At 38.3% G+C, this 13,895-nt stretch overlaps 1 protein-coding gene across 1 annotated transcript in view; it reads left to right on the top strand.

The window, feature by feature from the left end:
- MRPS27 (mitochondrial ribosomal protein S27) overlaps positions 1–13,895 on the top strand; it is a 91,980-nt gene that overhangs the window by 3,483 nt on the left and 74,602 nt on the right. Inside the window, exon 2 of the mRNA XM_007175947.2 lies at positions 2,859–2,936. Within this exon, the coding sequence (XP_007176009.2) occupies positions 2,859–2,936 (78 nt within the window). The remainder of the gene's footprint in view (positions 1–2,858; positions 2,937–13,895) is intronic.

Genomic DNA, 13,895 nt, shown 5'->3' with positions numbered 1-13,895 from the left:
TTAAAAGTTCATATATATATGAAAGTTACTGGGCTTATCTTTTGTAAATTTACCAGTTCTAATTTTGTTTTCGGTCATGTGATCCCCTTGAACAACTGCACACAGCATTCTGGCACTCTTGTCTTTCCCCACCATCACCTCCTCTGCTTTTTGTCTCCCAGTTCAAAACTCATGAACATAATTCTAGATAATTGTCTTTTCTGACTTTAGAGCAAGGAGGGCTGATTTCTTATGCTAGAATAAAACATATGCTAGGAGAAGAAATAGAGAATAAGTAAGAGAATGTAATAACAACAAATAGAGAATATTTAAGTCACTGGTATCCTGGAGTATATAGGTTAACAGCCCTCTCCTGAGCTCATGCTCACGTAGAAAAGGGCTGCCCTTGTTTCCCACAGAAAGGAGAGATCTGCCTGGTTTTAGAAATTGGAATTCAGTTTGCATAGAAATGCTACAGTAAATTATGAATGGGTTATCTGAACTGATTGTTTTGGTTCTATGTCAGACTGTTAGAGCATGCAGAGACCTTAAATATCACCCGGCCAGTTCCTTCACTTACAACTGCAGGGTCTGAAGTTTTCTACCAGCTGGTAAAACTCAAACTAAATCTCAGGTCCGCTCACTCCTGACCTGATGTGCAGCTACACACCTAATGTAATGCCATCAATGCCATTGCATTTTGTTCATCCTTCTTGACAGATCTAGGAATGTAACTGACAATTTATAACATCTTTTGTATGAAAAATGTATTCTAAGTTCCAAACATCTAATCATTTTTTAAAAAATAATCCATTTGAAATGTAGGCGCTTTTTAATAGTTACTATTTTTAAGAAATATCTTAGTTCCCCTTTGAGGCAGTCTTTGGCAGCTTTTAATATTATTGCTTCATTGCTTAAACTTTAGACTTCAAATTTAGACATATTATTCTAGTAAAGGTCTGACCCAACCTCTGCTGAAGGCAAGGGAGGGACTGGTCTTGTGTATAAACACACACAGACGTGTTTATATTTGTTTTAGTTGGGAGATGGATAGAGAATAACAATAGCATGCAAATACTGTGTTTAATCAGCTCCCATGCCTTCTAGTTGTGTTTGGTTTATGGTCTGCTATGACCTTCAGGTAATAGTCTGCCATTCATTCCTTTTCAATTTTTTTAAACAGCTTTATTTAGATTTAGTTCACATACAATTCACCCATTTAAGGTAGTCAGTTTCATGTTGAATTTTTTTTTTTTTTGTATATACACAGGGTTGTGCAGCAGCCATCACCACAATCAATTTAGGACATTTTCATCACTTCAAAAAAACCCCATACTCATTAGCAGTCACTCCCCATTTCCACCCAGGTTTTTCTGCCTGTCTGCCCTCCAGATCTAGGCAACCAATAAGCTGCTTTCTGTCTCTAGATTTGCTGATTGTGGACATTTCATATAAATGGAATTACATAATACGTAGTCTTTTGTGACTGGCTTCTTTTTCCTTAGCATAACATTTTTGAGGTTCATCCATGTTGTAGCATGTATCAGTACTTAATTTCTTTTTATTGCTGAATAATATTCCTTTATAAGAATATACTATTTTGTTTAGCCATTCATAAATTGATGGACATTTGCATTTTTCCTTTTGGCTATTATGAATAATATTGCTACAAACATTTATATACAGTTTTTTAGGTGGACATGATTTCATTTCTCTTGGGTACATACCTAGGAGTGGAATTGCTGGGTGACCTGGTAACTCCATGTTAACATTTTGCAGAACTGCTGAACTTTTCCAATGTGGCTGCACCATTTTACATTCTCACCAGCAATACATGAGGTTTCTAGTTTCTCTACACCTTATCAACAGCTGTTATTATCTGCCTTGTTGATTATAGCCATCCTGAGTGTGTGTGAAGTTGTATTTAAATATATTTTGCATTTCCTTAATGGGAAATCATATTAAACATCTTTCCATGCACTTGTTGGCCATATGTGTGTGTGTGTGTGTGTGTGTGTATTTATGTGTATGTATGTATCTGTGTGTTTTCTTTTTTTTAGAAATGTCTGTTAAATCCTTTGCCCATTTTTCTGCTGGGTTGTCTTTTTAAATTTTGAGTTGTAAGAGTTATTTATGTATTCTGGGTACAAGTCCCTGATCAGATAAATGCTTTGGAAATATTTCCTCCCATTCTGAGTTATTCTTTCACTTTCTTGATGGTGTCTTTGAAGCTCAGAAGGTTTTAATTTTAGGTTGCCATTCATTCTTTCTCATTAATTCCTTGAGCTCATGTTTATTGAGCATTGCTATATGCCAGTCATTGTGACAGGTGTCATCTTGTGGGTTACACCAGATTTGGCTTATTAGGTTTCTGTTATTTACCACTAGGGTGCTGTGTTACTGGGTAAGATGTTACTCTTTGCTTTATGTGAAATAAGGGTACATATGCTGATCCAAGTCAGATGGAAATTTTTTAGGACTAACTAATGATGATAAAGCAGTCTTTTAATGAGTTAAACAACTGTTCAGCAAATATTTTGGGTTCTAAGAAGGAGTTTTAGGGCTCATCTAGGCTCTACATTAGTGGAAGCAAATGGCTCCTAGTCCTAAAGTAATAGGAACAAAATTAGCAACATTTTTACTTATAATGTTATGGTAGAAATTTTAACAGGCTTTCTGCATCTTCTGCTTGTTAGAGGTTGAATGCATGTTGTCATGAACTGAATTGTAAACTGTGTAATATTGGTTACAGTTTCATAATAGATCTTTAAATAATCTAGTAAATGGAAAATATGGCAAAGATATGTGTAATAAAACAGATGTATAAACTGAACCTGTTGTGAAACCATGCCTGTTGAAATAATTGTCTTTTTCCTCAGGTAAAAGATGCCTGCTTTCTGCAGCATATGTGGACAGCCACAAATGGGAAGCAAGAGAAAAAGAAGATTGTCACCTTGGTAGGTACTTATCGGGCTGTTATATGTGTCATTTCCAGTCACTCCATGTTTGTCATCATATATTCATATGAGGTATATGTGAAATGATGCTTTTATGATAATCCAATTCAGATAAGCACATATTTAAGCCTTAAAAAGAATTAGACTGTTGTTTCACATGTGGCAAAATCATTTTTTCTTTTCTGTAAATTTCTATTTCATTTTTGCCTTCACAGTTAGTCTCCTTGAATTATGTAAACAATTATTTTCTTTCTTGTTTTTTGTTCATTTTTATCATATGGTTAGTTACCGTGCAGCCTGACTGTTTTATCTGCAGAATCAATCTTTACTATGATGGTTGCAAAATGATGGTTTTCCAAATTCATTAATACCTCCACATTTACTAATTATTACTCAGTATTTACTGTAAGCAAGAACCCTTTTTCTCCCATTTCTTTCTCTGTTTATTATCAGTATGATCTTATGGATTCCTCTTTTTTTTTTTTTCTTTTAATGGTTCATTACCATCCTTAGTTATTTTGGTAGTCCAGTTCTCTGAAATTTGGCTAGTAGAAGCACTTTCAGGCTGGCTCCCGGTGTTCCATCTTGTACCTTTCTTGCTGTAGCCCTGAAATCAATTACAGTTAGCCCTTAAACAATGGGGGTTAAAGGAGCCCACCCTCAATGCAGTCAAAAATCCATATATAACGTATAGTTGGTCCTCCATGTAAGTGGTTTCTTCCTAGCCAAGGTTCCATCCACGATTCAACCAACTGCGGATCATGCATGTAATCCTGTAGTATGCATTTAGTGAAAGAAATTCATGTATAAGTAGACCTGCACAGTTCAAGCCTGTTTTGTTCAAGGGTCAACTGAATTTCTCCAAGGAGCACTGGTTCCTTTTACTAGGGAGTGAGTGGTATTAGAAACCAAGATCTGTGCACTAGGTGTCCCCCTTGCTACTATGGAATTTTTTTTTTTTAATTATTTTATTTATTTATTTTTGGCTGTGTTGGGTGTTCGTTGCTGCGCGCGGGCTTTCTCTAGTTGCGGAGAGCGGGGGCCACTCCTCGCTGCAGTGCGTGGGCCCCCCATCGCAGTGGCCTCTCTCGTTGCAGAGCACGGGCTGTAGGCACGCGGGCTTCCGTAGTTGCGGCACATGGGCTCAGCAGTTGTGGCCCACAGGCTCCAGAGCACAGGCCCAGCAGCTATGGCGCACTGGCCCAGTTGCTCTGTGGCATGTGGGATCTTCCCAGACCAGGGCCTGAACCCACGTCCCCTGCATTGGCAGGCGGACCCCCAACCACTGCACCACCAGGGAAGCCCCAACTACCATGGAATTTTTGCTTCTTTGCCCATTCAGTGGACAGAGCTAGGAAAAATATGTATACATGTACACATAAACATATATATGTGCACATACATGCATATATGCTTACATGTACATAGTTTACAAATTATGAAAAAATCATTCTGAAACCTGCAATTCCAGTTCATCTCTACAGAGTTCTTCCTTGCCTTCCTCTAGTTCATATTTGTATCTCCCTTCCATACTGAAAACACTGGCTCCCAACAGGGACAGTGTTTTGATGTGTCCATCAGTCTAGGCATTGCAAGTTATGTAATTTTCCTGTCTTCTACCAAGTGCCAGTAATGCCCTGCAGTCATTTAGACAGTCAGAAAGATACCCCTATATATTCTAAAATGCCCTTGAGGGCCTTTTGGTACTCCTTTTGGGAACCACTGTTCTAGCGATGAAAGCACGATGGGCTCAGTTAATGACATCGCAGAGCTTGTTCTGACGCGCCATGTGTGAATTACAAGAGAAGTGCTATGGAAGTGCAGAAACGAGAACGAAGAATTTGCTATAAGCTTTTGTTAACACTTTCCTAGGCATGAAGGGAAAATTAGGAAACAAGACCATTATATTTGGTGCCTTGGTACGGGTCATCTCTGTTATTCGGAGACAAACCTAGGGAAAACCGTCATGGATTCCCGAGTGAGCAGATGCTGTTTGCCAAAGAATGAGCATAATAGTCTGCGGTGAATAAATATCACATGGAGGTAACTGTCTCCTCTCTGTTAAGATTAATGCACTTAGAAAAGCAGTACGTACCCGCTACCGTGTACTGAATACCACCCTGCCAATGATCCTCTCTGTACATCCTGAGTCCCTATCGAGTCAGTTGATTTTTCCTCATCCTGTATTCTTACAGCACTTTGTACCTTCATTATGCAGTGTGATGTGGTGAAGAGTCTGCACTTGGAGGGGAAGACAGCTGGCTGTGAACCCCAGCTCTGCCAGCTTTCAGAAACTGTCCCTTAACTCGGTTCCTATACCTATAAATTAGGGATGATAATGCCCGCCCCAGGTAATACCCTGACATATAGTAGGTGCTCCAGAAATATGTGAAAGGAACAAGTCCCTAGGCCCCTTGATTTTACTCCTATATAAAACATTAGATTGTGAGGTGAGATGAGGTTTTGAAACTCAAACTGCTTGGAAGAAAAAGAGGCTGTCAGAGACAATATTTTTTTTCTGCTGTGTAAGAGAATGTAATTAAAACTTGCGTTCATACGTGATATTACTGCATATTTTCCCTAATTCTTATCTGAGCCTTTGGTCTGGGCTATCGGGCCCGGAGAATCAGGTAGTACGCCTGGGGCTACATGCCGATGATCGGGCAGTAGGTGGCAGTGTGGCCTCTGCGGAGACGCGCGCAGCCCGTGGAGCCCGGTGTTTGGGCGCTGGCCTTGGGAAGCCTCCCTATGCGCGCGTGCGCGGAGGGCTGCCCTCGGCATGTGGAGCAATGTGATTGGGCGCTGTGATCTGGTGCGGGCTTGCTGATTGGGGGAGGGAGGAGGGGGCGATATGAGGCTTTTACTCCGCGCGTCCCCATTGGAGGGCGTGGAGTGGGGTGGAGTGGATCGCGGCTCTGGAGGGACGGTGCCTGGCCGTGGGCGTGGGCGTGGGCTTCCCTGGTCTGAAGTGGTTTTGCCTCCATGCCGAATACTGCGGAGGAGACCTGCTGGGTTCTCTCGGATGGTCGTGCAGCTGCGGTGCCTCCTCTGTTCAGTCTCATTAGTGGTTTTCTGTTAGAGCCTTGGGGGAGGGCTGATGGGTATCTACCCAGCTCCCCGTCTGAGAGTCTGAGAGTAATTTATTACTACGGAGGTCTAGATGAACACCACGAGTGCAGGATACGTACGTTGCAGTCTAGAGGGCAAGCAGGCCATGAATGCAGGCTGCGTCCTCTGACATAAAAGTCAAGACAGCTTTTGTTCACTGGTAGCAGTGTGCCCCGGGTCTGTGCTAAGCACTTTCACACACACTGTTCCGTTTAATGCTCCACAACAGCGGCCGAGGCAGCTGCTATTTCCCTTAAGAGATGGGAAAAATGAGACCAGATCCCAGCATTTGCTTAGGGCCGTACAGTATCCTCTTGCCTTTCTGCTCACTAAACTTTCTTAGTGATTGCTGTAGTACCTGTAATTCTACCTTAGTGTCTTCTCTTGCATTGAAGTAGTGGATCTCTTGCTTTTAAAAAATATTTTTTGATTGCAGTATAATATACTGAAAAGTGCGCAAATCATAATGTACAGATTGATGAATTACCACAAAGTAAACAAACCTGTGTAATAGAATGTTCCTACCACTCCAGAAGCCCTTATTGTGGCTCCCATTACCCTCTTCAAAAGTAACCATTATTTTGACTTCTAGCACTGTAGGTTATTATCATCTTTTTAATGTTTTATAGTGGAAAATGTAAAACATACAAAAGTAGAGTGAATGGTATGAGGAATCTTCTGTCTTCAACAATTATCAGCTCCTGGCCAATCTTCATCTCTACTTCTACTTATTTCCCCATCCTGATCCTTTGGATGATTTTGAGGCAGATCCCAGACAGTATATCATTTTACCCATAAATATTTCAGTATATACCTCTAAAAGATAAGGATATTTTTAATACGGTTATCACATCTAAAATATTAATAATCATTTAAATATGAAATATCAAGTCAGTGTTCAAATTTCCCTGATACTCTGGTAAATTTTTTTAATGGTTATGCACATAAGGTCCATACAGTGCAGTTGGTTATGTTTCCCCCTTATTTTGCCTCTTTTTAAATCTTTTTTATGGAAACGTACAAAGGTAGAGAGAATAGTATAATGAACCCCCATGGTCTGTCACCCAGCTTCAGTGGTTTTCAATTCCCTGCCAGTCTTGTTTCATCAAACCCTACCTCATCACCAGATTACATTTTAACAAATTCTTGTTATCTGATCATTTTATATATATTTTGATACGTATCTCTATAGATAAGGATTTTTTTAAAAACGTAACTATAATACCATTCTCATATCTAAAAATTAGTAATTCCTTAACATCATTAAATATTTCCTCAATGTTCACATTTCCTCAAATGTCTTATAAATTTCTTTTTAATTTACAGTTTGTTGAAATGGGATCCAGATAAAGTCCATACATTGTAATATGTTGAGATGATTTTAATCTATAGGTTTCTCTTTCTGTCTTGGCAGTCTGTTTGTTGAAGAAAACAGTTCTCTTTTGTCTTGTAGTTTCCCACATTCTAGATTTGCTGTTTTCATCCTTATGGTGGTGTTTAACATGTTCCTCTACCTTCCATATGTCCTATAAAACTGGCAATTAGAGGAAGCCTTGATCAGATTCAGGGTTTTTTTTGTTTGTTTGTTTTTTCTTTTGGCATGAGTACTTCATAGGAAGTGTTGTTTACTGTTGTCAAGAGACACACAGCATTTGGTTGTCACTGTGATGTTAAAGGCCATTCGTGATCATTGCTTAGATCCATTTTTTCATTAGGAGCTGCAAAATGTTGCTGTTTTAATTCTATCATTTCTCTCATTAATTACCCAGAAAATTTTTGTGAAAGAATTTCCTTTCATCAGCGGTTCAGTTATCCTGAGTTATAGTTTGTATGGAAGAGGCAGCTTCGAAAATAATAAATTGACCTCCTACCATCTTCCAAAGGTTATCAGTGAGGGTTTTAATTTTTTTTTTTTTGAATATTATGAACTCATGGACTTAAGTATTCCAGACATTTTAATTCATTGCAGTTGATATTTTATTGAAAGAGCCATAGTTCTCCAGCTAGGCTTTGTAGAGCCCTGGGAATTCTTGAGCTTTCCAACTCAAATCAGAAGATTTCAATTTTAGACTGTTTCTGTACTGGGCTTCCCTTTGGTTAAAATAAACACTGAATTAAAGCATTGTCTCTGAAATTCCTGCATTAGCCACGCATATCTACTGGAGAGATACAGGGTGAAAGTTAGCAGCATTAGCCGGTTAGCAGCTGTTACAGATTAGGGCCCACAGTGAATAGGATTCAGGAGAAAACCATTCTGGGGAACTGGGTAGGGTGCTGGTAGGAAGGCAGGCCTCATGGGGGAAGTTCCCTGCGTTCCATGAGAAGTTTGCTTGGGTTACCCTGCCAGGGGCAAGGGACTAGGTGACTTGAACTGAATTAGTTCCTGAGCCCTACTGAATTAAATATTTTATTTCTGATTTTTCATTTTATAAATAATCATAAAGTAAGGGATACCTTTCAGTTTTAGTTACTGCTTTTTTGTTTATTTTTTTTTTTTGCATTGAGGCTGAAACTGAGCACTGTGGTCATCTTTCATTAGCTGGACACTTATTAGCTGAGGTGTAGTTTTACTGTGTCATTTCAGCTGTGGAGGCCTTTGGCTTGTTGCAGTGGTTTTTCACATCCTGCTCTTGAAGCTTGATGGAGATTTTCTGAGGCCTGCTTTCCTATTTGCATGTCTGTGACATGTATTCATTCACTAGGTTTCATATTTACTGTCTGCTGGCAGTTCTAGAGATGGGTCTGGCCTGTGCACATCCTCCTCCTTTAGTCTTAGTATACATGTATATGAAGCTTGCCTTCACATTTTTTTCTTTATTATTTTAAAGCTTCTGGTGACAGAAAGACAAATAGAAGGAAAGCTAAATATCTATATTCAAATGGTTCTTAGGTTAATTTTTCCTAATTCCTTCTATTATTTCCATACATGTTATAGGTCATCTGTCCCTGAAACAAAAACAGAGTTTCAGCCTGTGTTTTCCAGATCACTTCTTCTAGGAAGTACAGTAATAACTTGTATCTAGTTCTTAAAGAATTACATAAATTAGGTAAGGTACGCATATGCCCAGAAAGAACTTAGTGTTGACTGACTGGGTAACAGTGATGTACAGTTACATAAAAATCATGAAAAACTGAAACCATCTAATAATTTCTCACCTAAAGCTCCCAGGGTTCAGTAGAGGATCCATCATTCTTTCAGAGACCTTCCTCATCATAACTTTGACCCAGAGACCACCCTCCTTTATAAGAGGCTTCTTTCCTAGCACATCTCTACTATAGATTTTGTGATCATTGAGGAGATTATCATTTTCTTTCTCAGAATTTTATATACTTTGAAGCTGTGTTACTTTGGTGCACACCAATTATCTTCCTGGAAAAATGAATTTTTGGTCATTATGTAATGACCCACCTAATCTGAAAAACGAATTCTTTTTGCTTTAAATCTATTGTGTCTGATATTAATATAGCTATACCAGCTTTCCTTAGGCTACTTTTTGCTTAGTACATTTTTCATACAGTTATTTTCAACTCTTCATATGTTCATATGATTTATATAGCTGGATTATGTATTTTAAAAACCAATCTGGAAATCGTTGTCTTTGTAACGGAAAGTTTAGTTTATTTACATTGTCATTTTATGATTGTTGATTTATTTGGATTTGTTTCTACCATATTTTGTGATTTGTCCCATCTTTCTTTATTCTTTCTTTTGTATCTTCTTTTGGATTGGTTGTGGTGTTTTTGTTTTTTACATTTCCTCCCCCTCTAGAAATTGTATCCTCTATTTCTACTCTTTCAGAATGGTGGGTTTTACCATTCTAAATCTACATCTTTTAGATGGTTGCTGCATAACTTCTAGCATGCATATTTACCTTAAATTCTAGTGTTATTCACACTCTGCTGTCCTTTAGTCCAGTCACATAACCCCCAGGCATGTGTTATTGTCTAATATTAAAGTTTTATCCTTTAAAACACACATACACACATAAGACATTATTATTTTAAACAACTTCCCCCCAAATTGAATTAATATTATTTACTTACCATTCTTTCTAGCATTTCAAGTCTTCTTTAAAGGATCATCTTCCTTCTTCCAAAAACACGTCTTCCAAAAAACACAACTTGTAAAAAGTTCCTTTAGTGAGTATTTGTTGCTAATAAATTCTTTCAGTTTTTAAGTGTCTTTATTTTTCCGTTAATCTTAAAAGATAATTTTGCTAGATATGTAATTCTATTTTGATTGTATTTACTCCCAACATGTTATTCTACTGTTTTCTGTTGTTTCCAATGAGAAAACACCTGTTGGTATAGTTGTTTTTCCTTTGTAAGTAATCTATCTTTACTTTCTGGCTACTTTTAAAGTCCTCTTATTCTTCAGTTTAAGTGTAATATATCATGGTGTGGGCTTAATTTTACTTAATTGACTTGAGGTTTTTTGTGTTTCCTGAATCTGAAAATGGATATCTTTTATCAGTTCTAAAAAATGCTTAGCAATTAGCTCATCATATATCACCTCTCCCCATTCTCTTTATTCACTTCTTTGGGAAATTCAATTAAATGTATTTTAGACCTTTCTATTCTATTTTCTGTATCTCTTAACTCCTTTTTTATACTTTTCATTTTTATCTATCTTTGCTGCAGTCTTCTAGTTTCTTGTAATTTCTTTTAGATCTTTCAGGTTGCTAATTCTCACCTCACCTGTGTCTTACCTGCTCTTTAACTTATTCATAGAATTTCTTTTTTACAGCTTTGTTGACGTATTATTTACATAGAATATACCGCACTTAAAGTGTACAATTTGACAAGTCTTGACATAAGTACGTGTGTATATGTCCATGAAATCATTACTACAATCAAAATAAGAAGCATATCTGTCACCCGCCCCCCACATGTTCTCCTATTTCTTTGTAGTCCTTTCCTCTTCTTCCTGCCCACCTTCCCACATTCCCAGGAAACCTCTGATATTTTCTGTCATCATAGATTAGTATGTATTTTCTACAATTTTATGTAGTAAAATCAACTCTTTAAACCACTTAAAAACATAGTTCTCAAGTTGGTGTATCTTGTATGACATAGGAAGTATAATTAGGGCCTCAGAGGTGTGAGGGCTGACTTTGTGGTTTAGAACCCTCAGGGGACAATGTCCTTGCTGTTTTCCCTTTGCAGGGTGCATTACTTTCTAGTTCACCTTCACTACAGGTGTAGCCTTAGGCAGCTCTGGCTTTACCTAGGATCTCTGAAACAGCTTCCTACCTTACAGAGGCCTTGGTTCTATCCTCTGTTCCCTGTAAGTCTTAAAACCACAGCTCTGTGTCCCTGTGGACCTGCAGATGCTCTCAGGTAACTGCTACCCTTAGTAGTCCCTTAAACACTCAAGGTTTGTGCTCCCATCCTGCCTTTAGCCGCTGACAATTACATCTATCTTCTTGAAAGCTCAGTCATATATTTGAAATTTTTTTTAACATTTTATTTAGGTGTTTTGTTTTTATAATAGGGGGAATTTTTTAAAGGCTATTTAGTCCACCTTATTGCTGAGATGGAATTCAGTTTAATATCATGTTCGAACTTAGGAGCAACATCCTTTTTGTGTTCCCTCTGTGGTAGTTCTCAAACTAACTCACTCGAGTGCTTGCCAGGCTACATCACAATCTTCTGGGGCTTTTGTTTAAAAATTTATGTTTCCGTGGTCTCACTTCAAACCTATGGAATTAGAATCGCCCTCTGGGTGTGAAGCCTAGGAATGTGACATTTTAAAGTCTTAAAGCCTCTTAGGGGTTCAGATCCTTAACCAGGATTACACTCCTATACTTCGAATAGCGCGGGGTCCTCAGGAAAATCCTTTATGTCCTTAGATTATCAATGGTATTGTTTTCTTCAAACAAAAAGAACATTTTTATACTACTATACATTTCATTTTCTGGACATACTTCCACGTTGTCTATACAGCTTTAAGTTTTGTTAATGAAGAATTCAAATTTCAGACCCATTTTCCTTTACAGTCTTTGCTGACCACAACCGTCCGCTGCCATGTATGTTCCTGCGGGAGCTGAGTGACAGGCAAGAAAGCAGCTTCTTTGGCACATCCCTTTGAATAAAACCTGGGCATCTGCTGGCCCCTCACTGAAACGTGAAGAGTGATTTTGACTGCTGAAACCATGGTCCAGAAGCCTGTGGCGCTGGCCCTCTGCAGGCTGCAGCTGCGCCAGCTTTCATGGCCATCCCTGCTCCGCGCAGTTTTCTGCCTCATTCATCACGCTAGGGCTATCATGTGAGGTGATTGGTTGCATATTATATTTAGCAGCAAACCTTTCTCTGACTTATAATATGCAAGTATTATTCATCAGATGCTGGCTCTGCAGCTGTGGCCTTTTTTTGGGGCCCCAGCCGATTTTACTTGACTGAGGATATCTTGGTGTAAAAGATTAAAATGGAATCTTGACTTATCACACTACAGAAGCCCGCTCAATCCAGTGTTTAGTTATATGCTGTGTACTATATGAAACCCATGAGGAAATGGAGGTCATTTTAATTAGGCCAGTAGATTCTGATCCTGCATTTTTTTAGTTAAAATTTAAATTTTGAGTGAAGGGTTAGTTAATTCTTTATATTGCCTATCATCTCAACACAAGAGCCTCTATTATGAAGAGATCATAAAGATTTGGTATCATGGGAATGCTGTTTAATATCATTCTGTGAGCAGTTAGATTTAACAATATTAATTTGCCTTAGTATGAAGAGGTTTTAGGGACTTCTTTGTATATGTGTATTTGTGTTTTAAAATTTTTAAATCACATGGTACCAACCCCTTTAAGATAGTCATAAGAAAGGTAATTACTTTTACATCATATCAGGTTTTAGTGGTTTTGCAAAGTTCCTTTCCCCTGGTAGCTACTGAGTCATTGAGAGCATTATCCCAGAGAAAGAAAAGAGAAAAATATCAGTTAAGTGCACAGCAATAGGTCTTTAACAAATACTTGTCAATTGATTACCTGTTGCTGTTTTGCTTAATACTAATTTCTTCCACCAGGGAGTAAAAAAAAACTTGGAACTCCAGTTAGAGTTGACCCATGAACAATATGGATTTGAACTTTGTGGGTCCACTTATATGTGGATTTTTTTTCCACACAGCACTACATGATGCAGTTGGTTGAATCCGCGGATGCGGAGAGCCAGCTATGGAACTTGAGCATCTGTGGATTTTGGTATCCACAGTGGGTCCTGGAACCAATCCTATGTGGACACCAAGAGATAACTGCATTTCTTTTTCCTTCCTCCCTCTCTTTCTCCCCTCCCTCTCTCCCTCCCTTGCTTTATTGCTTTTATTTATTTCTTTAGATATTTATTGAGTGCCTTTTATAGAACTTTTCTAGGAACTGAGAATATATCAGTGAATTAAGTCCTTCATGGTTTTTACTTCTAAGTGTAAAAGAGAAAAAACAAAAAACCAAACACAGACCAGCGTATATAGGCATTTATAGATCATAGAAAATATTTTGGATTTTATTCCAAGTGTGATAGGTAGCTATTGGCTGGTTGAGAAAAGAAAATGACAGGATCTGATTTATTTATATATATATTTATATTTCAGATCTAGAGCGTATATGATTTGCTGACATATGGTTACAGAGAGTGAGAAAGAATGGGATCAGGGATGACGCCTTAGTTTTTGGCCTGAGTAAGCCAGTTAACTTAGGGGCCATTTACTGAGATGGGAAAGGTTTGGAGAAAAGCAGGTTTGGAGTGGAAGGTTAGAGCATTAAGAGGACATGTAATGTTAAGAGACCTATTAGACACCCACATAGAGATGTCACCCATGTAGTTGGAAATACAAGTTTGGAGTCACAAGAAGAA

The sequence above is a fragment of the Balaenoptera acutorostrata genome, chromosome 2 (genome assembly GCF_949987535.1).
Source record: "Balaenoptera acutorostrata chromosome 2, mBalAcu1.1, whole genome shotgun sequence".
In the NCBI taxonomy this organism is placed as follows: Eukaryota; Metazoa; Chordata; class Mammalia; order Artiodactyla; family Balaenopteridae; genus Balaenoptera; species Balaenoptera acutorostrata.
This window is presented reverse-complemented; position numbering and strand designations above follow the sequence as displayed.